A 26573-nucleotide genomic window follows, 5' to 3' on the forward strand; every position below is an offset into this window, starting at 1 on the left:
GGTGATAATCATGTAAGATTAAGCTGAAAATGCCTGAAAGCATGTCTGTGTGTGTGTGTGCGCGTGCACGTAACTGCATGCCGATATAATGGTGTGTTATTACAGAGCCTTTTGAAGAAACCGAGGAGAGATGGTTATCCTCACTGGAAAGCACTCGGTGGCTAGAACATGTGAGGTTTGTACAACTACCTTCCTCTTTTTCTTTGACTTTATATTTTGAAACTAGGGGCCCAGTGCACGAACTTGTGCACCTTGAAAGGAGCTGTGGGCCTCGAGGCTGAGGTGGGCACAGGGGTGGGTCTCGGCCAATCCTCTGTGCCCCCACCCAGCCCCTCCCACCGCGGCCCCCCGGTCCCCTGTCTGCCAGCAGACCCACTCCTGCCCCCGCCGCTCCCGTGTGCTGACAGTGCCGGCCCCGCTTGCACCCACTGACGGCGCGGAGCGATTGGGGCCGGTGCCAGCCGCGGGCGTGAGCGGGGCCAGTGCCGTCAGCAGGTGGGAGCGGCGGCTGCTGCCCCGATCGCCCCTCAGGAGCAGGGGTTCAGAGCACGTGGTTTTAGCCGCTCGCACCCGCTGCCATCAGGACTGGGGCCGGGCGCTGGCAGTGGGTGTGAGCGGCGGCTGCCAGCCCCGACCACCCCTCAGGAGCGGGGGGAGGTGGAGAAGCCCTGAGGGGCAATCAGGGCTGGCAGCCGCCGCTCGCACCCGCTGACGGTGCCGAGTGATCCGGCTGGCAGCAGGAGCGAGTGCTGGGTGGGACCGCGGTGTGCAGGAGCAAAGCATTTTCAGTAAGCACCAGAGGCTCGCCCGGTAACAGTAACTGGCGCCCCGCTCACCTGCTCCACCATCCCTCTGGGGCTGACGCCTGCCATGTTCCGCACACGCCCCCTGGTGGCCAGTGCACATCATAGCGACCGGTTGTTCGGTTCTGCCGTTGGATCCGTTTGCATACTAGGATTTTATATATAGAGGATTACAGACTCACAGGAGGTGCAAAAACTGTTCAAAGAGCCAGCATCTTCCCCAGCCTCCCCATGGCCGCATCTTACGAAACGCGGCTGTGGTGCGGCAGCAGGAAATGGACGGGGGACAGGCTGCAGGCGTCCTCACTACAGCAGTTATACATGCTCGGGGCGGGGGAGGGGGGTTGGGGGGGTTCTGGGCGGTTTTATCACATGTCTACATCCCTGTGACCACCGCCACAGTCAAAGTACACCCCCATCACCACAGGCTCCCTCCTGCCCGTTCAGAGTGGCACGCCCACGCCCTTCCCACCCCATTCCCTGGCAGCCCCTGATCTCTCTCCATCTCTGTCTCTCATCATTTCAAGAAAGTTGTCTAAATCAGCTCTTTCCTTCTCTAAAACGTCAGTGAGTTTCCCTGATAGAAAAACCAGACTGTCCTCTGTTGAAGAATCACATAAATACTGATGAAATTCACAAAGGTTATTGAGAATACAAATGTGTATAGTGAAAGATTAGATTTACTTGATTTCAAGGCCTTTAAAAAAAACCTTCATAGTGGAAATGGGCTTTTCACAGTATTTTTTCTCTCTGCTTCCCAGGGCATTCCTGAGACACTCGGCAGAGCTTGTGTACACCCTAGAAAGCAGGCGGCTCTCTGTGGTCCTCCAAGGTAACTCCCTGCTGTGGTGCGTCACCAGCCAGCGTGGGCACCACCGTCCACGTTCAAGGCCGTGTCTTTAATCTCAGCCATCTCTTACTGACGACTCCGAACACACTCCAGGTCGCACACGTTGGAGCGAAACGGGCACAGAGACTGCACGTGGGAGAGCAGGAGGGCGGCAGCTTCCTGCCCGGTGTGCGTCTTCCTCCCTGCGCTGGGGAAGGCGCTCACAGTCCTTACTGGGGTCACGCGTGTGTCAGTCTTGGCCAAGCATGCTTTCTCTAATCCTGCCATGTGCCTCACTCATACCGATTGGGGGGTAAATGCTCCGGCTCCGGCTCGGTGTGCCTCTAAAGCAGGGGTCCTCAGACTTTTTAAACAGGGGGCCAGTTCACTGTCCCTCAGACCGATGGAGGGCCGGACTATAGTTTAAAAAAAAAAACGATGAACAAATTCCTATGCGCACTGCGGGCCCGGGACGAGTCCGCTGCTAAGCAGGACAGGCAGCGGCACCCGGCGGGCCGGATCCATGACCTCGGCGGGCCGCGGGCCGTAGTTTGAGGACGCCTGCAGAAACAGTTTGGTGTCAAGAAATTGACCTATGCGGATAGCCAGCAATGTGAATTCTGTCTACTGGTTAGCAGGAATAATTGCAATATAAAATCTTTCCGTTAGCAAAACGTACTTATGTATTGAATGACTCCATAGCTGACAGAATTGCTAAGCTTATGGATAAGGTTTGATAAACCACGAGCTTCCTGATGATACGCTAAATTCACATCGCGTAGGATGTGAACGCACAATGCTGCCGCAGCTCACAGAGGTATTTTTGCCAGCTCTCAAATGCCACGACGTCAGTAAAGATGTTTAAAAGCCTCGGGGAGCCATAGTAGTGCGCTCTTCCCAGTCGTGGTTGGCGGTCCAGTCAGTGTGAGCGCGGAGCCCAAGGGAGTGTCTCGCTCGCTGGTGGGCGGACAGCCGCTGCAGGGTTCCTCTCGGCACGTCCGCAAATGGCCCGCACCCTGCTAACACTGCCTTACAGATGTGTTCTCTTAAAGTTTATGGAGGTACAGCTTACATGCTGTGAAATTCACCCTTTCTGCACGTGCAAGTCCATCACTTTTAGTGAGCACACAGTTTTAGAGGGTTTTTTGTTATTCATTTATTTAAGAAAATTGTTTAGGCTGACTGTTTGAGAGTTGCTGACACCTCACAGCACGCACTCGCCCACTCTCCCTTCTTCCCCGTCCTCCGCGCTGTTCGGTGTCCTCATTTCTCTCCGTTTATCTGACAGAGGAGGAGGGCAGAGACTTGAGCTGCATTGTTGCGTCTCTTGTGCAAGTGATGCTGGATCCCTACTTCCGGACCATCCCCGGCTTCCAGAGTCTGATACAGAAGGAGTGGGTGATGTCGGGTTACCAGTTCCTGGACAGGTGCAACCACCTGAAGAGGTCGGAGAAGGAGGTAACGCAGCTCGTGCTGACGCCGTCTGCGGGGGCGGGGGTGTGCCCCTGGGAGGGACGGGGCTTTTTGTTATTTTTAATACATTTTTATTGATTTCAGAGGGGAAGGGAGAGGGGGGGAGAGAGAAACATCAGTGATGAGAGGGAATCACGGATCGGCTGCCTCCTGCACAACCCCCACTGGGGATCGAGCCCGCAACCCGGGCGTGTGCCCTGACCGGGAATGGAACCTGTGACCTCCTGGTTCCTAGGTCGACGCTCCACCGCTGAGCCATGCCGGCCGGGTGACGGGGGCACTTTTTAAATGCTGCACGTAACACGGCGCAGCTCGTAGTCCGGGGCTGACGGGTGGACTCGCGCCCACGTGGGTGATGTGCTGAAGGTCCTGTCACTGCACAGTGACATCTGAGGAAGGGGCTGCGGAGTCTCTAAGGTGGAAATACTTGAAGAGATGCGGTCACTCTTCCGCAAAGCAGGTGGCCAGCACGTTAGATTGTTGAAAACCCCGCTCTGCAGCGTCACATTTTCGTACCGTGGGCGCCTGTGTTACGAGTGGGGGGCTTGTCGCAGACGCACTGCGCCCGGCCCAGTCCCGGGCGGGGCCTTTTTCCTCTGCCACAGAAATATGCCAGGCGCTGTGACCACCTTGTCCGGTCAAGGGCGCTGCCGCTGCCTGGGGACACAGTTAAAAACTGGGGAACCAGAATGGACGTGCAGGGGGTCGTGCTGGTCACGGCGGGGGGGTCAGTGCCGCCTCGGGTCCCTAGCGGAGCCGCCAGGCTGTTTCAGCAGGAGGCACCGCTGGCTGTCCTTGGGGCACGGCCTGTGGCCTGGGATGCCAGGCATTTCCTGAAACTCGGGGACGTTTCTGGAAGCCGCGCCTGCAGGGTCAACCAAAAGCTATTTACAGAAGTGGGTTTGGGTGGGATTTCTGTGGGTCTCTATGTGCTTAACCAGTGTGTCCAGGCGCGGCTGCGGCACGCTTCCCTGTCCCCGTCCTACGGGCAAACGGCCTGTTGGTGCGCTCCCTCCGTGTCGAGTGCGGGCTGCGGTGCCCGTCCCTCCAACGAGCTTCCCGGGTGTGACGCGAGCTGTTTCATCCGCCCTCAGACCCTCAGCTCGGCTGGGGCCAGGGCTCTGGGCCAGGGGTTCTGTTAGTCGTGTCTTCCTCACGTCAGTGATGAGTTTGTGTGAAGCCGAGGACGCGGTTAGTAACCCCACTTTTGGTTCCACGGGCCAGTCGCCGCTGTTCCTGCTGTTCCTGGACGCCACGTGGCAGCTGCTGGACCAGTACCCGGCCGCCTTCGAGTTCTCCGAGACCTACCTGGCCGTGCTGGGCGACAGCACCCGCATCTCCCTGTTCGGCACCTTCCTGTTCAACTCCCCGCACCAGCGGGTGAAGCAGAGCACGGTGAGGACGGCGGCCGGGCGGCCTGTGGCTAACGCTTCGCTGAGATCGGCTCGAAGGACGTGGCTGTGCACCTGAAATACGTCCTTTAAAACTAGCCCCGCCTGCTCCTGGGCCGGGGTCCAGGCACTGCGCTTACTGGACAGGTGGTGTGGGCTCTCCCCTTAGATAGATGGCAGCGCTCCATCCAAAGGCCGTTTTAGTTTTAATCTTTCATTTTTTTAAGAAATTGTATTGTTAAAAAAACCTGTGTTGTTGAAATATTACATATGTCCCCCCTTTCCCCCCATTGAGCCCTCCAGCCACCCCTGCCCCAGGCCTTCACCTCCCTGTGTCCATGGGTTATGCATATATGCACGTCAGCAAAGACAGTTTCATACCTGACAGGCGATCGCATCACGTACGGTCATGGGCTTATGGGGTAAGATGCTGCAATGGTAAGACAACGTGGGCGTGTGCGGTAGCACGTGCGTGAGATCTGACTTCTCACAGAACACGCCTGTGGCCCAGGGGCCAGCGTCCTTCCGTCTTCAGGAGGAGAATGCGCTCGCTCACGCAGGCTGTGACGTGTCCTCGGGCCGAGGTGCCCGCGTGTCTCTTCTCCCGAGGGGAGACGTGCCGCGCTCGCGGGCTGCGTGGCCCTGGGTCTGACGGTCCACCTGTGTGGTGACGAGCGAGTGGCCCATCCAAAACCGGGAACTCACGCGAGAAAATCTTTGGTATCTTTTTCAGAGATTCAAACGTTTTATTTTGCAGGAATTCGCTATAAGCAAAAACATCCAGTTGGGTGATGAAAAGGGTTTAAAATTCCCCTCGGTGTGGGACTGGTCTCTCCAGTTCACCGCGAAGGACCGCACCCTCTTCCACAACCCCTTGTACGTTGGGAGGAGCACACCCTGCCTGCGGAGCAGCTCCGTGAAGTCCTTCAAACGGACAAAGGTAATGGCGTGCTCTCCCAGAAACTCCCTGTCCGGGACACAGGGCCTTAGAAGTCCGCTCCCTCCCGGGACGAGTCTGCAGGGCAGGCTTTGCGGGATCACGCACTGTTTACCCGACTTGACTTTCCTCCTGGGCACCGGAGGCCCACGGAGCCCTGGGCAGCGTCTGAGAGTCAGCAGGTCACAGCTCTGAGCCTGGAGGCCCCGCTCCTGAGAGCCGTCCGCTCTGCCTATTGTTCCTTCTAGAATCAGCCAGGTTGGATTTGTTCCAAGCCAGAAAGCTTAGAAATTTGCACTTAAGCAAAGTAAGGGCTGGCTGTCAGCTCCCACCCATGCGGGCTCGTGGCCTCAGGCCTGGAAGAGCACACCGCGGTGGAGGAGGGGTGGAATGAGCAGTGCAGGGCGGAGCACGGTAGGGTTTACTTGCCCTCGCCCTCGGCTGTCTTTCTAAAGGGAAGCCGGGCCCCCATGCTAACCTCTCTCTCCCGCACAGAAAAACTACAGCTCCACCCTGCGGGGGATGCCGGCCTCCCTCAAGAACGGACTCCTCAGCGACCCAGAATCACTCCCACGGAGGAACTCGCTGATCTTGCAAGTGAGGCCAGACCCGCCTCCGCACGCCGAGGGCCAGGCCGGCGGCCTGGAGCAGTTCTTCCGCGAGTGGCTTTGCAAACCGGCCGACCTGCACGGCGTGCTGCTGCCCCATCTGTCGGGCACGCACATAAAGCTCTGGAAACTGTGCTACTTCCGCTGGGTCCCCGAGGCCCAGATCGACCGCGGGGGCTTCATCACCGCCTTCCACCGGCTCTCGCTGCTGGCCGACGAGGTGGACGTGCTGAGCAGGACGCTCCGGCAGCACCGCGCCGGCCCGCTGGAGGCCTGCTACGCGGAGCTGGACCAGAGCCGGATGTACTTCCGGGCCCGCAGCCCCCACGACACCTCGGGGACGCCGGAGTTCCTCTCCTCCTCGTTTCCCTTCTCCCCCGTCGGCAACCTCTGCAGGCGAAGCATTTCAGGAACACCCCTGAGCAAGTTTCTAAGTGGGGCCAAAATCTGGCTGTCCACGGAGACACTGGCGAACGAAGACTGAAAAGGAGTATTTTGTGAACGTTTTGAGGAGCTAGGAACGCTTTTCCTCTGAATTAAGTTGCTAACCTAGGCGTTTGAAGCCCCAATAACTTTACGCGTAAGAATAACCGTTGAGATTTGCACTAACGTTGGAAACGTGCTGATTGGCTTCCCTCACTGTTTCTAGGAGATAGGCATTCATCTGGGTCTCGATGTCCTTTTCCTGTTGTTCTAGGTCCGGCTCACTGCTGATCTGCAGGCAGGCATCCCACACCTACTACTGTGACCACACGAATCAGGTTGTGTCCACACCCCTCTCCCGCCGCCTGGGAGGGTGCCTGACCCTCCGGTGAGCAACCAGAGACGCAGAGGCCAGGAGAGGACGAAGTTGGTGTGCGGCCTGTTTCCAGGGAGCATCGCTAACCCCCAGCAGCCGTCAGGAGGTAGTGGTGTCCCTCTCTGGTCACTTCCTATCGTCTCTAGTTGAACTCACCGGGGGGTCAGTGCTCAGCACTGTAATGTATTTCCATCGCTTTGGGACCGGAGATCACTGTGTCTTAAAACCGTGCGTTTGCCCTTACCTTCTTAGGACTAGCCTTAAAACGATATGCACTGTGAACTTTAAGAAGCATTTGCTGTGGATAATATAATGGAACTTGGAAGTGCCTTTGACGCTGTTAGGAAGGTGTGAGTACCACAGTTAAACAGGGTTTGTTTTTGCAGTCAGGGATCTCAAACCCCACTGCCTATTGAAACAGGCTTTCACACCGAGTTCATGCCAACAGGCAGGAGTCCCCAAAGCCACATTCCGTCCCTCCGGAAGTCCCCAGGGACAGCAGGTCTGTGGGGTCCAGGCCTGGGGCGAGGGGCCAGGCCATCCACACTGAGCCCACCCCCAGGAGGGCTTTCCCCTCCGTATGTCCAGTGTGGTCCCCTATGGACACTTCCTCTGGGAAATAACTAACGGGGTCATGAGTCAGGCCACCTGCACAAAAGTCCCTCCTCAGACAAAGTCCTTTTTTTTTTTTTTTTAAATTTTGATTTCAGAGAGGAAGGGAGAGAGAGTGAGCGAAACATCAGTGATGAGAGAGAAGCACTGATCGGCTGCCTCCTGCACACCCCCCACTGGGGATTGAGCCCGCAACCCAGGCATGTGCCCTTGACTGGAAGTGAAGCCGGGACCCTTCAGTCTGCAGGCCAGCACTCTGTCCACTGAGCCACACCGGCCAGGGTTCAGACAGAGTTCGTAAAACGCTTAGGAGTAGAGAACAAGAGAAGTAAAAATGGCCACCGGAATCCTGCCACTTTATCAAATAGCAAGAGGCCTCCACACCCCCCTCCCCGGCTTTTGGTAGAGTATCCAGAGGGGGGGGCGGAGGGGTGGTTGGTCTGAAGCTCCCTCGTTCTGAGATTGTGCACAAGAGCCAAAGCCGAGTGGCCAGAGCCCGGCTCGCCGGCGGTGACGTCAGCACCAGGGCCCCAGCACCTCATTCTGCTTAAAGGGTGCGTGTTTCCAGGTTTGGCTGTTACTCCGTTAAAACTGCCGTCCTGAGCTTTTATAAATTTTTTATAGCACAGCGTCTGGTTCGCTGGTGTCCTTTTCTAAAACAGGTTTTTTCGAAAGTATGTTTTACCTTTATACGTCACGAATAGCCGTTTCTATTGAATTATCTGCCTTTTATAAATTGTTAGATAACGTGTCTGGAATCAAAGGGACGGACGTTCCTACTGTGTCTTAGAACAGTGGTCGGCAAACTGCGGCTCGCGAGCCACATGCGGCTCTTTGGCCCCTTGAGTGTGGCTCTTCCACAAAATACCACGGGCTGGGCGAGTCTATTTGGAAGAAGTGGCGTTAGAAGAAGTTCAAGTTTAAAAAATGTGGCTCTCCAAAGAAATTTCCATCGTTGTCCTGTTGGTATTTGGCTCTGTGGACTGATGAGTTTGCCGACCGCTGTCTTAGAAGATTCATCTTGTGGACACACCCGGTGTTCCTGCCAGTCCGTTGCCTAGAGAAAAAGGGCTTTTCTCCGTCGACGTCCGTAGCCGTCATTGCCATTGAACACTTCCTAGTCCTTTTTGGGAACCTGTCCCCACCCCGTAGGACACACAGCGAACGCCCTGCCGTGGGACACGACTGATTCTTCCTGTCATGAAGCTGCTTCCTTAGGATGACAAAGCGTGAACTTGTTACCTCTGGAGAGGGTTCTGATTCTCACTTCTCACTGTCTTCCTTCACTCACTGATTTCAACTCCTTCAGTAATGTTTTGATTTGTAACTTAAAAACCAACTAGGTACTGTTAATACTGTTTCAGAGAGGAAACGTGTTTCTGTGTGATCATCAAATGTAAAGGATGGTTTTTCATTGTATCTTGCTGGACAGTTGTGTCATGATTATTGTGCCACAGCTCACTGGGCATGATACGAAGGACAACTGTCACAGCCTACGTCCTGGCCCTCGCCGCTGCGGGCACCGCGGAGCAGCGCCGACGGGGCGACAGGTCCCAGGGGGCTCCGTGCACCGCGCCATCACCCAGCCTGGACTCGGTAGGAACTTAAAGATGTACAGTGTCTTACTGTTATTTCGTGGTGAAACCAGTTTTAAAACCAAAAACGTCTCACTTTATTTAAGAGCAGTATGTTAACCTGGGCCAACGGGGGGTGGGGTGGGGGGGGGCGTGCACCGTGGAGCCACCTTCAGCGGCCGGCCTGCTGTCACGTAACTCAAGCCGCTAAACTGGACTCGGCGAGAAAGCTCACGCCTTTGTGCCCAGAGGAGACTGACGGGAGGGGAAGTAGAGGGGCAGGAAGGGAGGCCTGGTTCCACAGCGGGAGTGAGGGGAGTTCTGACCGCGAGTAAACTCCACAGAACTGCTGGTCTGGTGTCCGTGTGGCGTCATCGCGAGGGCAGTGGCTCAGGAAGCCAAGGCATTTCCTTCCAGCCGTCTGTGTGTGCGTGTGCGTGCGTGTGTGCGTGTGTGTGTGCGTGCGTGTGCGAGTATGAGAGAGAGGGAGAGAGATGCACTCGGCACTCCTGCTTCTGAAGCTGTGATCACCGACATGTTTAACGCCACTTCAGAACCGGCTGAGTGAAGGCCATGTGGTTATTAACGGACCATGGCCTGACTTGCCATTCCATCTAATAAATTAAAAGGCTGGAAGTAACATTCCCCTGTGGTCCCAGGACTACTGCCTCTTGAGCTGCCGTCTGACACGTCGCCTGCCTTACACCTCCCCAGTCTGAACCCAGCTGGTTTGGCTCAGTGGATAGAGGGCTGGCCTGCAGACGGAAGGGCCCCGGGTTCAGTTCCAGTCTGCACAGAAAACGGCCCCATCCGGTCACGAGGGCTGCCCCCAGGAAGGACGGACAGGGACTTGCCCCTGATAAAGACCGGACACTCCTTTGGCGACGCAGGCCCAGGGAGTAAGAGTGAGCACTGACCGATGTACTGAGGAGCTTGCTCAGAATCCGTGTTCTAACTGCTAAAGAAATCAGAGTGTCCACTGCTACGCCCTTCTTGGGTAATGAGAAGCGAGGAGGAGACCTGGTGCGGGCTGCTTTTATAAAAGCTGTGAGTCCTCTCATTTGTTGGTGTGTTTTTTTTTGTAACTTAGATGTCTCCAATCCTAAAATGGCCACCAAGGTTTTCATCTTTTCAAAAGTTCAAGACCTGCTGTGTGGAATCAATGCGTGTATTCAAGCCAGTACCAAGTTTACCATCAGTTTTATTAGTGACAGTACCAACATCAAAATTAAGTGCAATTGATTACACATGCTTTTGAGAATCTTAGACCCGCGTGTGACCAGAGACCCCACCCCCCAGTTCTTAGTTAAGGCCCTTTGCTCTTAGCTCCAACTGCCGCGACGTGGCAGACCTCGACGTCGGCCCCCAGCCTCTGCAGCTCGTCCAGCCAGACCATCTGCTTATGTGAAAGGCGGTCATTGGGGCCCTTGACTTCCACCAGCTGCAAGCAGAGTTTTCAGGTATCAGTCTCTACGGAAACGAACAGCCAGCAGACAAGCCGGAGTGGTTTCCACTGGGTATTTAAACGGCTCATCCCACTACAGCGTCGACATTTAAAACCCCCTGTTCTTAAGAAGACAGTATTGAGAGAAAGAAGAAACAAGCCATGGGCTGGGGCGAAATATATCCGATAACGGACTTGTATCCAGAATGTTCGTTCTGTCACAAAACTCACAAGAAGGCAACCGAACCTGTGAGGAAGGGAGGTGCCGCGCCACAGGAGGTGCTTCACACAGTTCCCCAGCCCCCTGGCCCCGTGTGCACCCCCCAGGGGTCTCCCTTGAGTGTGGGCTGTCCCTGGTGACGCGCTTCTACTGATAGAACACAGCACAACGGATGGGGTGGAAGGGGGACCAGGTGGGGAGAGACTGACTGTGTGCGCGCACACGCTGCCCCATGGAGAGGCCCACGCGCAAGGAACGGGCGGCCTCCACCACCCGCCACCGAGGAGCCCTGGCCCTCAGTCCAGGAGTTCTCTAGGGATTCAGTCCGGCCAACAGCCAGGCGAGAAAAGGCTCGATTGTGGCCTTGGATGAAGCCGCTAATCGAGTTACAGATACGACCTTCCATTCTGGCTCCACTGACCTTGAAGCGATGATCTCGGGAGCTCCACACCACCAGGTCGGGGAGGCCGCCCCGGCAGTGTCGGAAGTCCTCGGCCAGGCGCCGGCACACCCCGCTGAGGATGGGGCCGCCCAGGCAGGAAACGAGGTCCTGAACACAGAACACATGGGTCAGCAGCCCCTCCCCGGTGCCCCAGGCCCTGGAGTCCCCCCAGTGATCCCGAGACGGGAGGACTCGGTGGAACCCCACTGGTGGAAATCCCCCAGCAGCTCTGCGAAGTCAGCTTTCCTCTGTCAATTACCATCCTCTGTCCGCCGGGAAAATCCTGGGAGCAGTGAGGAAGCCATTTGGAATATGACAGCGATGCCCTGCAGAGGCCAGCAGCCACAGGGACTGCGTCCTCACTGCCGGGGCCAAAGGTCAGACAAAGGGAAGCTGTCAACTCAGGGAGAAGGCATAACCGGGGCTTGGTGTCCTGACATGTCCCCATTGATAACTGTGGCATCGGGGCTGGGATACTATCCTATACACACATGCACATATGCATGTGTGTATACAGATACATGCATGCAAGCACACATATACACATCCGTGTGTATGTGTGTCTTGCGTGCAGACTTTCACCTGAGCTTGCTGCAGAGAAGTGAAGCGGTCCCAGCTGACGACGGACGCCGCTCTGCCTTCCTGGGCCTGCCACGTGGCCGCCACCCAGGCTCGCAGGTGCTCCGCGGGGGCCGCGTGGATCAGCTGCAGCCTGGCCTCGATGGCCGGCCGCCTGCTGGCAAAGAAGCTGTCTGTACACAAGTCCAGCGGGAATGCCTGGTGAGAACCGACGCATCAGAGACCATTTCACGCGTGACATCCGGACACGGGCGAAGCCGGCGCGTTCTTTTTCTCACGAGGCATGCAAACAACATGGGACTCTGGGCACAGGCGACGCAGCACCTGGGACGGCACCTGGCGCACCCCTGGACCCTGAGGGGCTCAGGAAGGTGGAGGCGGCAGACCCACTACTGTTTCTAATGGGACGCTGAGGGACACTAGGCTTCGAGTTTCACACTTGACTGGAGTGAGCACCACGACCGGAGACGAAACAGGCCGTTTCGGTGGCCGCCGACACCGGGCCCAGGCGGGCGTGAATCACGGGCGTGCAGACGCGTCTGCTCACCCAGAGGGCACCCCGGGCTAGAGCTGGACCGCTACCTGGTAGGCGTTTCGGAAGACGTCCGCGATCCCGTCCATGAAGATGACGTCCCACAGGAGGAGGCCGAACAGCGTGATGAAGGTGGAGCCTTCCCCGTGAATCCCTGAGGAAGCCACACACACAAGACAGACCCGTGTTGTCCTCTGGGCTGAAAAACCACCACCATCACCTGCCTCCTCGACTCTAAGGGAACCACAGAGCCATCTCGGATTCAGATGCCACTTTCATGCCGTTCCCGCTTTTCTTTTTTTCAGTTGTATTGATGTCAGAGAGGAAGGGGAGGGAGAGAGAAACAGCAATGATGAGAGAGAAGCATTGATGGGCTGCCTCCTGCACGCCCCACACGGGATCGAGCCCACAACCCGGGCCTGTGCCCTGACCGGGAATCGAATTGACCTCCTGGTTCCTAGGTCGACGCTCAGCCACTGAGCCACGCCGGCTGGGCTCATTATATTCTGTGGCTTACCCGCGGGAGCCAAGGCGAGTCTCAGTAACCCTGGGAAAGTCGCATGCACACGTCAGAGCCGTAAAGAAGTGGTTCTCAAAGTGCAGTGCCGCGGAGCAGTGGGGTGATGCCACCCACTTCTTGGAAAGGGAGACGGAGAAAGCTCTGCTGGTCACTGACCGATGCCCCGCCTCACCTGGGAGGAGCGAGCTCACTCTACAAGGAATGCAAGTCCCTGCTCTTTCTACACCTTCTCTGGTGCCCTGAGCTGCCACCCCAGGTCATATCTGTCCTTCAGCCTGACCCAAGGCCTGCCTGTTGGCGGCGGCGACAGGTGGTGGGCGACAGCTGACGTCACGGTGACCGGAGGCCAGGAGAGAGGCTGTGCGTGTTACCTTGGTCGAAGCCGCTGCGTCTGTAATAGTCCAGCGCCAGCTCCTCCACGGAGCACAGGACTGTGGCAGGGGCGGCGGGCCCCCCGGCCTCCACCACAAACACGGACTTGCCCATCCCGAGCTGCGGGCACAGCCGGCCCGTGATGGTCACCTGAGACGGCGACAGAACGGCCATGAGCCTCCCTGCAGCTGCAGGGTGCAAACCTGGGGACCCCCAGCCCCACACGCCCCCCAAGCCACCCATTCTGAGGCCGGGTGACCCCCACGGTGGCACCTGCCAGGTCACTGCCTCGGCCCGGGGGAGATGTGGGCCCAGAGCTGCTCTCCCGGCGCCCTGACCGAGAAGGTGACACCGGCAAAGGCTGTGAGCTTCTGACCCCGGAGATTTCTAGAAAGTCGCTCGACCCAGGGCCTGAGCAAGCCTGCCAGCCAGCCCGGCCCGAGGCAGGAGGACGGGTGAGGACGGAGCGGTGGCCTCACCCCTGTCCACTGCGCGCCAGTCGCCTAAGTCTACGAGACGGGGACACCCGAATGGTTCCTGGCTGCCTTCACTGGGGAAGACCCCCAGGACGGGGACTCACGTGCTTCACGTCCTGCACGGTGACTTCCGGCAGCTGCTGGAGGAGGTGCCGGTACCTCCTACAGCTGGGCGACGCCCTCAGGCGCACGGCTCTCTGATACAGCGAAAGGCGATGCCCCGTCCTCACCTCGGGGTCTGCCAGCCCTTCTGCGATGCACTTGATAGCCTAGAACGAACAGGGTCCCGGAGGGGGCGGGGGACAGCTGTCAACGCCTGAACCTCTGTTACAATGAGAGCAGCAGCAGCCTCAGCACAGCCTCCCTCCCCGGGGCCTGTGGGCTGGCAGGTGCTGTCTGCTGCTCGTTTGGCTGAGTGGCCACCGAGGGGTACAGAAGCACCGCGCCTCTTCCCGGAGAGAAAACAGCTTCCCCCCCCCCCCCCCCCGACGCTCTTAGCCACAAGGCGCCTCTGCAGCCGGAGGCAGTGGAAACGCTCCATCCTGTCTCCATGCCCAGGGCCAGTCTTTCCACCCCATGGCACCCTGACTCACTTCATGTGCTGCCGGGAGACGCAAGAGCTCCCGGGGGCCCAGCCCTCCATTCATGGCCAAGGCCAGGCTGGCATGGAGGCGGGCAGGGCTCGGGCAGCCACACAAAGGGCCACTGTTGCCACCGGGCAGGGGCGCCGCTGCCGCCGCCCTCGGAGGCCCCACGCTGCTTGGCGCAGAAGGTCCCTCCACGTCCAAGCTCCCCGCCAGGAACGCCCGCGCCCGGAAGAGAAGGCGGCCTGCTCGGAGGCGAAGCCCGCTGCTCCCCAGAGGCAGCTGTTCATGCAGTGCTCGCACAGACTCCCAGCTCCTGGAGGCCCCGTGCAGCCGAGGAACAAACCCCCGTTTCCAAGCAGAAAGCGCCTGCTGAGGGCGGAGGCCTCCAGCTCTCCTGGCCCCTGATTAACCCGAAATCCCAGCACAGGTCCCACTGCCAGCCCCGCTCCCTTCGTTGTCATGCTTGGGTTAGCGACCTTGTTCTTTCGGACAAAGGTTTAAAAAATGAGTGTCCAGTGCCGGGGGCGGGCTAGAAGGGGTCAATGGAAAAGGGGGGACATAGGCAATACTTTCAACAATAAAGATTAAAAAAAAAAAAAAGGATGTCCTGCCTGGCCGGTGTGGCTCAGTGATTGAGCATCACCCATGAACCAAGAGGTCACAGTTCGATTCCTGGTCAGGCACAGGCCCGGGTTGCGGGCTCCATCCCCAGTGGGGGGCGGGCAGGAGGCAGCTGATCAGTGATTCTCTCTCATCACGGATGTTCCTCTCTCTCTCTCCCTTCCTCTCTGAAATCAATAAAAATACCAATTCAATATAAAGTATTTTTAAACACTAATGTCCTAATACATTTTAAGGTGTTAGTTGTTGGCTATCCCGTCTAGTGACTGAGTACCGGTTCGAGGCGTTTCAAGTGCTGGTGGAGGTTGAGAGCCAGCCGGTCCCACCACCGGCCTCTGCTGTCGGGACAATAGACGTTCTGGGACAAAAGGTCCTCCAGTTCCCGGACTGCTTCCTGTTGGGACCACAAAGGACGCTCGTTAGACGCGCACCAGAAGCAAACAAGGCCGGCAACGGATGTGCACTGAGCCTGGCTCCATCCTGCAAGGAGGCCGAGGTCGCCCCGGAGTGGCCCGAGCTCCCCGAGGCTCCCCTCTTTCCACCCGGTCCCCTGCCGCCTGTGAGCACTGCACGACATGGCTGCACGCAAGTCACCGGCGGGGCCACACGGGATCCGTTCCAGGCAGCGAGCCCTGGTCGGGTGCGATCCCACCCGATTCCTGGAACCCAGCAGGTCACGCTGGGAGGAGTTTGGGGCGGGCAGGATCCCCCAGCAGGGAGACTTGGGTCTAAACGTACACAGATTGTTCCGGCATTATGCTAATTCTGTGTGGTTCATGGATCTCTTCGAAACGTCCCGACTCCCCTCCGAAAAATGCACGAGCCCCACATACACACAAGAAGTGTGGGGTCCACAGACTCCCCAGAGCCCCTGCCACAGATCCTCCTGGGATTCCGGGACTCAGGTCAGGAACCCAGCTTTGGCACAACCTCTGAGAAACGCCCTTTTCCAGTACAGGATGCCAAACGTGACGGAAGTCACCTTGAGCCATCGCACGCGGCTTGGCATAACGAAGGACACGACCGTGTTTCAGATCTGTGACTCAGTCACATCCAGACGGTCCCCGACAGCTGTCCGGGAGACACAGCAGAGGCGGGGGCCCCCCTCCGAGCTTGCTGGAGACCTCCCCGGTGCCACAGGGGCTCTGCGTGACCCTCCGGCCGGACCGGGGCACGCTCGTCAACGCGCGAAACAGCTGGCCACCCCGCCACGTTCCCACTGGCCCAGGAGCCCCAGGCCGCCCACACGCGTGTCCGTGGGAAATGCCCTCCGCAGCTCGCCGCGGACACGTCCCCAAAAGCCGGGCGGAAGTCCGTGTTCTCACCTCGTACAGGTGGAGTCGCTGCAAGATCTCCACGGCCCGAGACAGGATCCTGGTGTACACCCACCCGACGGTGAAGCAGCGCAGGAAGAGCGGCAGGTCCTCGTGGCGCCTGCGGGCAACGGGCACCGTGGCTTGGTAACCGGTCCCTTTGCTGGGAGACGGGCAGAAGCTCACACAGCGGGCTGAACACGTGTCTTTCAGGAAAAGGTTTACTCGCGATACTGTGGCCGGGGTGCAGTGCCTGGCTCTCCAGCTCCACCCCCAGGAGGGGCGAGCGGGAGGCAGGCAGGCAGGCAATGTGCCGCTCTCACGTCAGTGTTTCTCTCTCCCTCTCTCTCTGCCTTCCTCGCTCTCTAAAGTGAATAAATAAAAATAAGAATAAAGGATCGTGTGCTGTGACCCTGAAATTTGGAAGAAAATGTTCAATTCAGTTTCTATATATATACCAGGAGCCCAGCGCACGATTTGAAATTGCGTGGCACCACCCACCCTTGAGTTGCCGGTCCGGCCCTGCCTCCCTCTCCAGCCCTTGAAGCAGCAGCGGCCGCTGCTGATCAGGCCCTCCCCCAGCACAGGTGCGTGGAGGCCCCCTGCCGCCCCACCCCAGATGCTGCATACGCAACCTCCTCCTGTCTGGTCGGCCCGTTACGGCATCCCGGTTAATTAGCATATTTCTCTATTTTATTTTTATATATATATATATATTTCAGAGAGGAAGGGAGAGGGAAAGAGAGATAGAAACATCAATGATGAGAGAAAATCATGATCGGCTGCCTCCTGCACGCCCCCTACTGCGGATGGAGCCCGAAACCCAGGCACGTGCCCTGACTGGGAATCAAATCGTGACCTCCTCGTTCATAGATGGATGCTCAACCCCTGAGCCACACCGGCCGGGCCAATACAGTTTTCTTTCTCAGAATAACCCATGTTTGAATTTCCTTTGAGAGAACAGGTGTGGCACACGGGGCTTCCCACGACATCTGTCCGCTGGGTTCCGTGCACACTGAGGTCAGCTGAGCAATACTTGGGGAAGCCGGCACCCCGGGGATGGCCACCGACAGCCCCCTCCCGCCCGGCCCGTGTGCTCACATGAATGTGTGTTGCACAGGGATCTGCATCACAGGAAACCCCCCAAACTCACAGACCTCTCCTTCTATGGGTTCTGGGCCGAGCAACTGGGAAGGGCACCTCCACAGCAGGTCTGACCACAGAACAGAAGCAGAAGGTTCTTCAAGAAGAACATCACCCCACGTGGCAGGAACAACCCGGTCAGTGAGTACCTTCCGACGGGCACGTGCGAGAAACCCCAGACCTCACCTCAGGGAAGGGTGGTGTTTCAGCTCCTCCCAGTCCCTCCGGGCGCCTTGACAGAGCGCGTTAGCTTCCTTCCAGTTCCCGGCGGCCATTGCGGCGGAAACGTCACTCAGCGTGTGGGCGGCGGCTGCGTACCTGGGGGAAGACCCCACGCCATCTCCGTTTCAGATGCGAATGAGCATTCACGGGGAACACTGGCACCTCCTCCCACTGGACCCAATTCAGAAGGGCAAACGGGTGTCTTTAAAAAGAATGGAAAGGATTTAAGTTTTATTCCAGTAATCATTGAACCTGTCGCTTCCCAGGAGCGGCCTAAACGAATACAGGGGACTGGAAAGAGAACAGGATTCACACCACGCGGTGACGTAACCTGTTCCATCGTCTGAATGCCACCCTGATGGGCCTCTGTCACTCAGAGGACACGGGGCAGCCTGGAGACCTGCTCTTGCCAGTCAAACCAAATGTCCCCGCCCTGGCCAGTTTGGCTCAGTGGGTAGAGCGTCAGCCTGCAGACTGAAGGGTTCCGGGTTCGATTCCGGCCAAGGGCACATGCCTGGGTTGCGGGCTTGATCCCCAGGAGGGGGCGTGCAGGAGGCGGCCGCTCAATGATTCTCTCTCATCGTTGATGTTTCTATCTCTCTCCTTCTCCCTTCCTCTCTGAAATCAATAAAGAAATATATTTTTTTTAAAAAACAAAAGTCCCCTAAACCCACGGACCAAAGCAGACCCCGGGAATTCCTATCTGCCACGGGCCCACGTCTAGTATAAGCACCTAAGTCGGAATCAGCTTTGTCTGAAGCCTGATTACCAGGAGGGCATTCACCTTCTGCTTCGTTTATGCCAACAACAGTCACAAGGCAGGTTTGTTCCAATGTCTACGTTTTTAAAAATGCTCCCTGCCAGGGGACGGGGGCACGTCTGCAGCTCTAACCAAAACTCCCTGGTTTTGGCAACTGTAATCTAAGCACATTTCTTTAAAAAATACACACACACACACACACACACACACACACTCACATACACTGAGTGGCCAGATGATGATGATCTCTGAACGCATAATAATCTGGCCACTCAGTGTATATCCTATAGAATAAAAGGCTAATACGCAAATTGTCCCCTCGACCAGGAGTTCGACCAGCAGGCAGGCCGGCCAACCGCCCATGTCCCCTCCCCCTGGCCAGGCTGGCCGGACCCCACCCATGCACGAATTCATGCATTGGGCCTCTAATATATATATACGTACACTGAGTGGCCAGATTACTATGTGTTCAGAGATCATAATAATCTGGCCACTCAGTGTGTATGTGTGTGTATATATATATGTTATATCAATATGTTATTGATTTCAGAGAGGAAAAGAGAGGGAGAGAAAGAAACATCCATCAGCTGCCTCCTGCATGCCCCTACTAGGGATCAAGCCTGCAGCCCTGACTGGGAACTGAACCGTGACCTCCCGGCTCCTAGATTGGCACTCAACCACCTCAGCCACACGGGCCGGGCTAAGCACATGGCTACAGTCTCTGCAGAGTCTTAGGGACGTATACACTGTGAACGCGGGCTGGCGGCGCGGCCGGCGGAGGAGGGAGGTAACTTGCGTGAGGGCGAAGCACCCAGCTCTGACCTGAGGAGGTCGTCTCTGTCCTGGAAGACCCGGGCGTGCCGGCTGACCGTGTACTGAGGGAAGGCCACGCGGCCCAGGTTGACCAGCAGCACCGCGGAGAGCTGGCCCTGCCCCCCACAGGCGGCGTCCTCCTCTTCCGGGGAGTCGGTCAAGGAGAAGAGCAGCAGGGCCCGGGAGAACACGGCCCGGGGGCCTCGGCACACTCTCAGCGACGGGCCGGCCAGGTCCTTGGCTCTGAGACACAGAGGATGACACCGGGTATCAGGTGATCTTCAGATACAACAGAGCTGGGGGCGGGGCGGGGGGGTGTCTCGCTGTTCTCAGCCTCCAGGCAACCCACCCTCCTGCTGTGTGACCCTGGGGCTTGTCTTCGCCTCTCTGGGGCCCAGAGCCCCCCAGGGCCTCGGGGAGGCCTCAGCGACATTTCCTTTCCCAGTGGTTTCTCGCACCGGGGGCTCCAGGAGAGGCCTCTGGGGCTGACGCTGGTCGGGAATGTGTGAACTAGCAGGAAAACGCGTGAAAGTATGGCCCGTTTGACATTAGCGATTCTCACTTGTGACTCCAGGGACAGTTTAGACCAGTGGTCGGCAAACGGTGGCTCGCGAGCCACATGCGGCTCTTTGGCCCCTTTGAGTGTGGCTCTTCCACAGAATACCATGGCCTGGGCGAGTCTACGTTGAAGAAGTGGCGTTAGGAGAAGTTTAAGTTTAAAAAATGTGGCTCTCCAAAGAAATGTCCATCGTTGTCCTGTTGATATTTGGCTCTGTGGACGAATGAGTTTGCCGACCACTGGTTTAGACTAAGCATTATGCTTAATGGAGAGTCCCCCCTCGGTAAAAAAATTGACTGACTAGTTTACTCTTACATCCCGCGAGAACAGCAGTTAGAACTGCATTTTTCTTGAATAAAAAATACTGGGATTTAGCAGAGGCCTGTCGCCTGTATTCTCTCGCCTCCAGATTCTCCGTGGTCACAGACATTAGGATGGTGACACAGGGATTACGAGTAACGAACCACGGAGGAACCCAGGCTCGCGGGATGAACGAGGGCTCTCCTCCCTCCCCAGCCGCACTGCACGTGAAATCAGCGATTCCAGTCCAAAGGCAGGTGCTGTCTACGACACGTTAACGGGCGCGACCGGTCTTTTTAAATGCTTTCACGGGGACAGGAGCCAGCCAGACCTTCTCAAGATCACCGTCCCGACTCCGGGCGGGTCCTTCTTGCCCCAGGTGCAGACGGCGGGCTGCCGGGCCAGTTTGAGCAGGGCCTCGACCAGATGCTGCCTTTGCCCACTGGGGTGGCCCAGGTGGAAGGTCTTCGCCAGGGTCCTCAGTTCGGGAGCGGAAAGCAGTTCAAGCACTTCGGGGAGTTCTTGCAACTCGGATTCTGAAACGGTTTTTAAAAAAGGGAAGTTTTTTTAAAAAAATATATTTTATTGATTTTTGTACAGAGAGGAAGGGAGAGGGATAGAGAGTTCGAAACACTGATGTGAGAGAAACATCGATCAGCTGCCTCCTGCCCACCTCCTACTGGGGATGTGCCCGCAACCAAGGTACATGCCCTTGACCAGAATCGAACCTGGGACCTTTCAGTCTGCAGGCCGATGTTCTATCCACTGAGCCACACCGGTTTTGGCTAAAAAAGGGAAGTTTTAAAGAGTCATATGTAGTCCTAACCGGTTTGGCTCAGTGGATAGAGCGTCGGCCTGCGGACTGAAGGGTCCCAGGTTCGATTCCGGTCAAGGGCATGTACCTTGGTTGCGGGCACATCCCCAGTAGGGGGTGTGCAGGAGGCAGCTGATTGATGTTTCTCTCTCGTCGATGTTTCTAACTCTCTATCCCTCTCCTTTCCTCTCTGTAAAAAAATCAATAAAAATATATTAAAAAAAAAAAAAAAAGAGTCATACGTAGCATGTTCTCGCGTCATTTGCTCTAAGGAAGCGTAGTTAGGTGCACGTGAAACGGAATTCACTGTAGAAATGTCAGTTTGCCCAACCAGTTATCTCGGGTTTGGAAAATAGAGGACTCAGAGAAGGTATGACAGACCTACTTCTCACTAGAAAGGAACAGCCAGAGATCTGCCCTGGCTGATGTGCTCAGTGGTTAGAGCAGGGGTCCTCAAACTTTTTAAACAGGGGACCAGTTCACTGTCCCTCGGACCGTTGGAGGGCCGGACTATAGTTTAAAAAAACAACTATGAACAAATTCCTATGCGCACTGCGGGCCCGGAACGCGTCGGCTGCTAAGCAGGACAGGCAGCGGCCCCCGGCGGGCCGGATCCATGTCCTCGGCGGGCTGCATGTGGCCCGCGGGCCGTAGTTTGAGGACGTCTGGGTTAGAGCGTTGGCCCGCACACAGAAGGGTTGCAGGTTCGATTCCTGGCCAAGGGCATGTATCTCTCTGGGTTGCAGGTTGGATCCCCGGCCCCAGGTCGGGTACATGCAGGAGGCAACCGATCGATGTGCCTCTCTCACATCAATGCTTCTCTCTCCCCCCCTCCCTCCCTCCCTCCCTTCCAATCTCTCTAAAAGTCAATGGGAAGAATATCCCTGTGTGAGGATTAGCAACAACAAAAAAGAAAACGAGTGCAGACTCTCTCTCATTACCCTGAAGGCAGAGAAATGCAATTCCTCGTGTCCTGTTTCCATCTTACGTTTCCTTGGATGGATCGTACCTGTCTGCAGAAAGCCGGCTCGCTCCAGTTCTCCAACCACAGGCGCTAAGTCGGGGGCGATCTCTTCATATTCCAACTTATGCCTCTTAATCCAGCTGAACTTACGTTGGAAAAGTCTGACGTATAACTTCTGACCACTATCTGCAAGCAGGTGACGGAAAAGAGGGGCAAATGTGTTACCTTTCGTCTCCAAAACGAAGCACGGGTTTATCATTTACTTTTTAAAACCGAGGTAACAGATACGCTGCTAGAAATACCTATGTGCCTCCTCAACTGATCTCCCCCCCGGGAGTCTTTTCTTCCTGTGGAAGATGGAACGTGTTTGAGACAGAAAGGCCCCAGGGGGGAATGTCTCCTTGCTTGTGTGCTTGCCCCCCCCGGGGACGGGGAGATGCCCAGATGGAAAGCCCGGGGCCCGTTCTGCCACTTGTGGGTTGTGTGGTACCCTCCTGAGACTTCATGTTCTCTCCCACAAGAGGGAGGGGGTGGCCCTGGCGAGTGTGTTGCTCAGTGGTTAGCGCAGCGGCCCGCACACCGAAGGGTTGGCGGCTTGATTTCCAGGGGGAGCACATGCAGGAGGCAACCAATTGATGTGTCCCTCTCACATCGATGTTTCTCTCTCTCCCTTCCACTCTCCTTTAAAAAATAATGGGAAAAATATCCTTACGTGAGGATTAACAACAACAAAAGGAATTCCTTAATAATGCCACTGTGTGAATTTAAAACAAAAACCTTTCGCCCTCACCGGTGTGGCTCAGTGGATAGAGTGTCGGCCTGCGGACTCAAGGGTCCCGGGTTCGATTCCGGTCAAGGGCATGTACCTTGGTTGCGGGCACATCCCCAGTGGGAGGTGTGCAGGAGGCAGCTGATGGATGTTTCTCTCTCATCCATGTTTCTAACTCTCTCTCCCTCTCCCTTCCTCTCTGTAAAAAATCAATAAAATACATTTTAAAAATAATAAAACAAAAACCTTTCACTTTAACATGAGTAGTAACGCTCCGGGTTTTTGAACAGCTAAGAGAAGTCAGACCTGACTACGTAGCACCCAAGGTCAGCGTGGCCTGCTCACAAGCTGTTCCTGCCTCGGGGGGGACTCTGGTTCCACCTCGGCCCTCTGGGTAAACAGTGAGGCTGTCACAAGGGCGGCTCTTGTTGCAAACCTGGACCTCTGGCCTAGAGCCACCGCCGGCTGCCAAGGAGCCGAGGCAGACTCATATTTTCAAATGGACCCATTTAGCTTGGACGCTTCCATTTCCTCCACGCCCAGACTTTGAGAGGCGGAGTCCAGGAGCCTAAAATACGGCTGGGGGGAAAGTCTGCTCTTTCCTGCTCTTTCCTTCTGCTTTCGTTTCTGAGGAGAGGCTGTGCAGGAACAGAACAGCCCGCCTTGGCCCGAGTGACGGCTCAGAATGCCAAGGGCGCTGTGCGAAGGCGCCCTGTCACTGTTCCTTTTTAACCCAGAAAAGGCCGTTTGCCACCTGTCAATACCATCAATAAATTCTGCGACTTTAAGGGGAGAGCGTAACACAACCAATGTCACCGCAGGATAACTGGTATACATGAGAGTTTGGTTCCTATGGCCTCTCATCAGTATTACAATGAAAAGATGATGAACAGCCGAAACCGGTTTGGCTCAGTGGATAGAGCGTTGGCCTGCGGACTGAAAGGTCCCAGGTTCGATTCCGGTCGGGGGCACGTACCTTGGTTGCGGGCACGTCCCCAGTGGGAGGTGTGCAGGAGGCAGCTGATTCTCATCGATGTTTCTAACTCTCTGTCCCTCTCCCTTCCTCTCTGTAAAAAATCAATAAAATATTAAGAAAGAAAGAAAGAAAGAAAGGAAGAAAGAAAGAAAGAAAGAAAGAAAGAAAGAAAGAAAGAAAGAAAGAAAGAAAAGATGATGAATAAAACATTATTGGAGCCTGGCCGGTGTGACTCAGCGGTTGAGCATCAACCTATGAACCAGGATCCTGGTCACGGTCCGATTCCCGGTCAGGTGCCCAGGTTGCAGGCTCGATCCCCCAGTGTGGGGCGTGCAGGAGGCAGCCGGTCCATGATTCTCTCTCATCATGGATGTTTCTCTCTCTCTCTCTATCCCCCTCTCCCTTCCTCTCTGAAGTCAATATAAATATGTTAACACACAACATCATCGGAGGACCTGCCGTATACACGTAAAGGCAGGATCCTACAGGCACAGACATTACAGGGCACAAAAATGTCGCCTCTTCTCCATACATATCCTTCCCTAGAGGAAGCCATCAGAAGGCTGGTTCCTCCGAGCCCGCCCCGGTTGATTCTCAAAACCACACTGACTCCTTGTGGCCGCTGGACTGCTGCTGGTCACGTCACGGCCCGGGTCCGGCCAGCAAACGGGAGACGAAACCCCGGAGGAAGCACGTGCTTACGCTACCTGAGAGCTGATGGAATTTAGTGACCATCCCCTTCTCCTGCTCATCGAAGAGCATCCTGTCGTCCTCATTCTCAAAGACGGCTCCCAGCACCGCCAGGAAGCTGCGGAGGTAGTAAGGGTGGCGGGGCGGCGGCGCCGGCTCCGGGGCTGCCTCACCAGGAACGCCACGGCTCCACCCCGGCCCCGAAGGGACCCCGCGAGCCGTTTCCTCCTCTAAGCCGCCGCCGTCACCTTCCAGAGGGACTTTCTGGAAGTCCCTCCACCCGGGAGCGTCGTGCGGAGAACTGCGAGGTTGAGCCTCCTGGTGGGGCAGCTGCGTTTCAGATTGCCGAGCCTCCGTCACCCCGACTTCTTCGCCGAGACCCGCCTCACGCGTTCGGGCACCTTCGCCATCACCTTGTTCCACGGCCTCCTGCTTCGCCCGACGGTCCCCGGGAGAGGATGGGGTTCGTTGGGGCGCTGACACGGGCGCGTTATCTGGGAAGGCGGGAGCAAGGGTGGGCCGCCCCCGGTCCTGGGGAGGCTTTGGGGTCGCAGCTGCCGTTAAAGCGGCGCCTTCGACGGTGTCCGGCTCCGGAAGAGAGTCACAGGAAAGCATGTTTTCCTTTTGGGAATTGCTCCCCGCACCCCCATCCTCGTCCTCCGCCTCCGCAGGGCTCTCCACCATCCTGACCGCGGCCGCGGGGGCTCGCGGGGCAGGGTGACCGGCCACGGCCTCCTTCTTCTCCACGGCTCCTCTCGCCTGCACGCATCTTCTGGATAACTTAGACGCCAGGCTGCCCAAAGGAACGACTCGGACGTCCCGAGATGTCAGCTCAGCGCCTCGGCTTTGGCCCACGCCGTCCCCGCTGCCTTTAAAGTAGGGGCTGGTCCGCTTCTCGACGCCCCTCGTTGCCGAGTCGCTTTGGTCGGGGCTTGAGTTTGTCTTGGATGGTGACTTCTCCGGTGGTCCCCCCGCGGCAGTACCGGTTACTTCTACAGGGGCCACGTTTGAACTCGTGACGCCGCCCGGCCCGGGGGCCCCTGGAGCCAGGTCATCGTGGTGAGCACACAGGTCATCAAGGTGCCGGTTTAAGTCGTAGCGGGGCACCAGCTGACGACACACGGGGCAGGCCAGTCTGGCAGGTGGAGCATTGTTGAAACACAAGACAATGGACTTGGATTCATTTTTTTTCGTTCTGCTGCTTGACAGACTTCTACGGGGCCTTTTCCTCGCGGGCGAGTTCCCTCCGGGCATCACGAGGACCGGGGGACCCGGGGAGGGGGTGTCAGGCAGCAAAGCAAAGGAGGTCCCTGGGCGAGGGGAGCAGTGGTTTCCCTGGACCTGGCCTGGCTGCACAGAGGAAAAGGCGGGCTTCCGTGGGGCTTCATACTATTCGCTCAGCAGCTTCCCTCCTGCAAAGTAAGGCACGTGCGGCTCAGAGCGGCCCCAAAGCACGCACCGGGCATCGCTGAGGACCAGCCTGGGACGGACGGGGCTCGGGGGACCCCCCCCCCCGGACCTCGCTCGCTTTGAGCCCCCCAATTAGGTTTTTAAAAAGGGACGATGTGACCACACCCGACCCCTTCTGAAAACCAAGGCGTCGGTAACTGTCTCCGGGAGAGAGGACGGCCCGGGTCCCTCCGGCTTGGACCCCGGGCGCGGCCTGAGCCCGGCCCTTCCTTCCTCGAGGGCCGCGTCCGCGCACCTGGGTGCACGCCTGGGGCTTCGCCACCGCGCGGGGGCCTCGCACGCTTCCGCCGGCCTCCCTTCCTCCCTCCGAGGCCGGCCCCGCCGCGCCCCCTGCGCCCCCGCGCCCCCGGGTCCCGGCGGCCCGCACCTCCCACGGGGCTCTGCGCGCCGCGCCCAGGCACAACCAGTCGATCCCCGCGTCTCGGCGCGCACAGGCTCGCCCAGCGGAGGCCCGAGTGATCGATCCCTCCCCTCCTCCTGGAAGGCTTCCCTCCATCCCGGGAGCAGAGGGCTGTGGAGCCCGGAGGAGGCTGAACGTGCGTGCGCTCCGAAGGAACCCCTTTCCCGATCGGGGCGCAGGCTGCTTGTTGGGGGAGCAGTCGGTGTGAAAGTGAAGCGAGTTCCTGGGATGAGACAGAGATGGGCGCCACTCACCCGGCTCTGCTGGGCTTTCCCATTCCAGGAGATGTAACCTCAAGCGCAAAGGAATGATACAATGTAGCCGGTCAGTACAGCGCCCCCCCCCCCCCTTATTCCTGGGGTACGTCCCAAGCCCCAGGCGGATGGCTGAAACCGCGGATAGTGCCGAACCCTGCGTAGACTTTCCTACAAATACAACCGGATGACTGAGTTTCATTTATAAGAGATTGACAATAGCTAATAACGAAACAGAACCCTGGTAACAACATGCTGTACTGGAAGTTAGGCGACTATGACCTCTCTCAGATAACCGATCTGGTAA

The 26573-nt window shown here is 57.3% G+C and overlaps 2 protein-coding genes across 14 annotated transcripts in view; one reads left to right on the plus strand and one right to left on the minus strand.

Annotated features, from left to right (window-relative positions):
• MTMR10 (myotubularin related protein 10) overlaps positions 1 to 8871 on the plus strand; it is a 29084-nt gene extending 20213 nt beyond the window's left edge. For all 3 annotated transcript variants that reach the window (XM_080651806.1, XM_080651808.1, XM_080651807.1), the window contains 6 exons: positions 106 to 175; positions 1565 to 1635; positions 2921 to 3090; positions 4330 to 4500; positions 5254 to 5436; positions 5929 to 8871. In XM_080651806.1, the coding sequence (XP_080507932.1) occupies positions 106 to 175; positions 1565 to 1635; positions 2921 to 3090; positions 4330 to 4500; positions 5254 to 5436; positions 5929 to 6525 (1262 nt within the window). In that variant the 3' untranslated portion in view covers positions 6526 to 8871. The remainder of the gene's footprint in view (positions 1 to 105; positions 176 to 1564; positions 1636 to 2920; positions 3091 to 4329; positions 4501 to 5253; positions 5437 to 5928) is intronic.
• A 1339-nt stretch (positions 8872 to 10210) lies between these two features.
• Positions 10211 to 26018, minus strand: FAN1 (FANCD2 and FANCI associated nuclease 1). 11 transcript variants are annotated; one of them, XR_013959708.1, is made up of 14 exons: positions 25980 to 26018; positions 24160 to 25554; positions 21753 to 21893; positions 20261 to 20465; positions 19080 to 19313; positions 17462 to 17593; positions 16145 to 16253; positions 15094 to 15213; positions 13716 to 13880; positions 13135 to 13285; positions 12294 to 12537; positions 11715 to 11909; positions 11112 to 11240; positions 10211 to 10467 (listed from the first exon to the last, which is right to left on the minus strand). XR_013959708.1 is itself a non-coding variant. In XM_080651804.1 (14 exons), the coding sequence occupies exons 2-14, from the start codon at positions 25394 to 25396 to the stop codon at positions 10442 to 10444; spliced, it is 2904 nt and encodes a 967-aa protein (XP_080507930.1). In that variant the 5' UTR covers positions 25397 to 25554; positions 25980 to 26007; the 3' UTR covers positions 10211 to 10441. The 11 variants fall into 11 exon arrangements, 8 of the variants coding, with proteins under 8 accessions (XP_080507930.1, XP_080507927.1, XP_080507925.1 ...); XM_080651804.1 differs by having other exon boundaries at positions 11715 to 11865; positions 12294 to 12397; positions 25980 to 26007; XM_080651801.1 differs by having other exon boundaries at positions 12294 to 12397; positions 25980 to 26007.
• Positions 26019 to 26573: the final 555 nt, after the last annotated feature.

This window comes from Plecotus auritus (genome assembly GCF_963455305.1).
Source record: "Plecotus auritus genome assembly, chromosome: 15".
NCBI lineage: Eukaryota > Metazoa > Chordata > Mammalia > Chiroptera > Vespertilionidae > Plecotus > Plecotus auritus.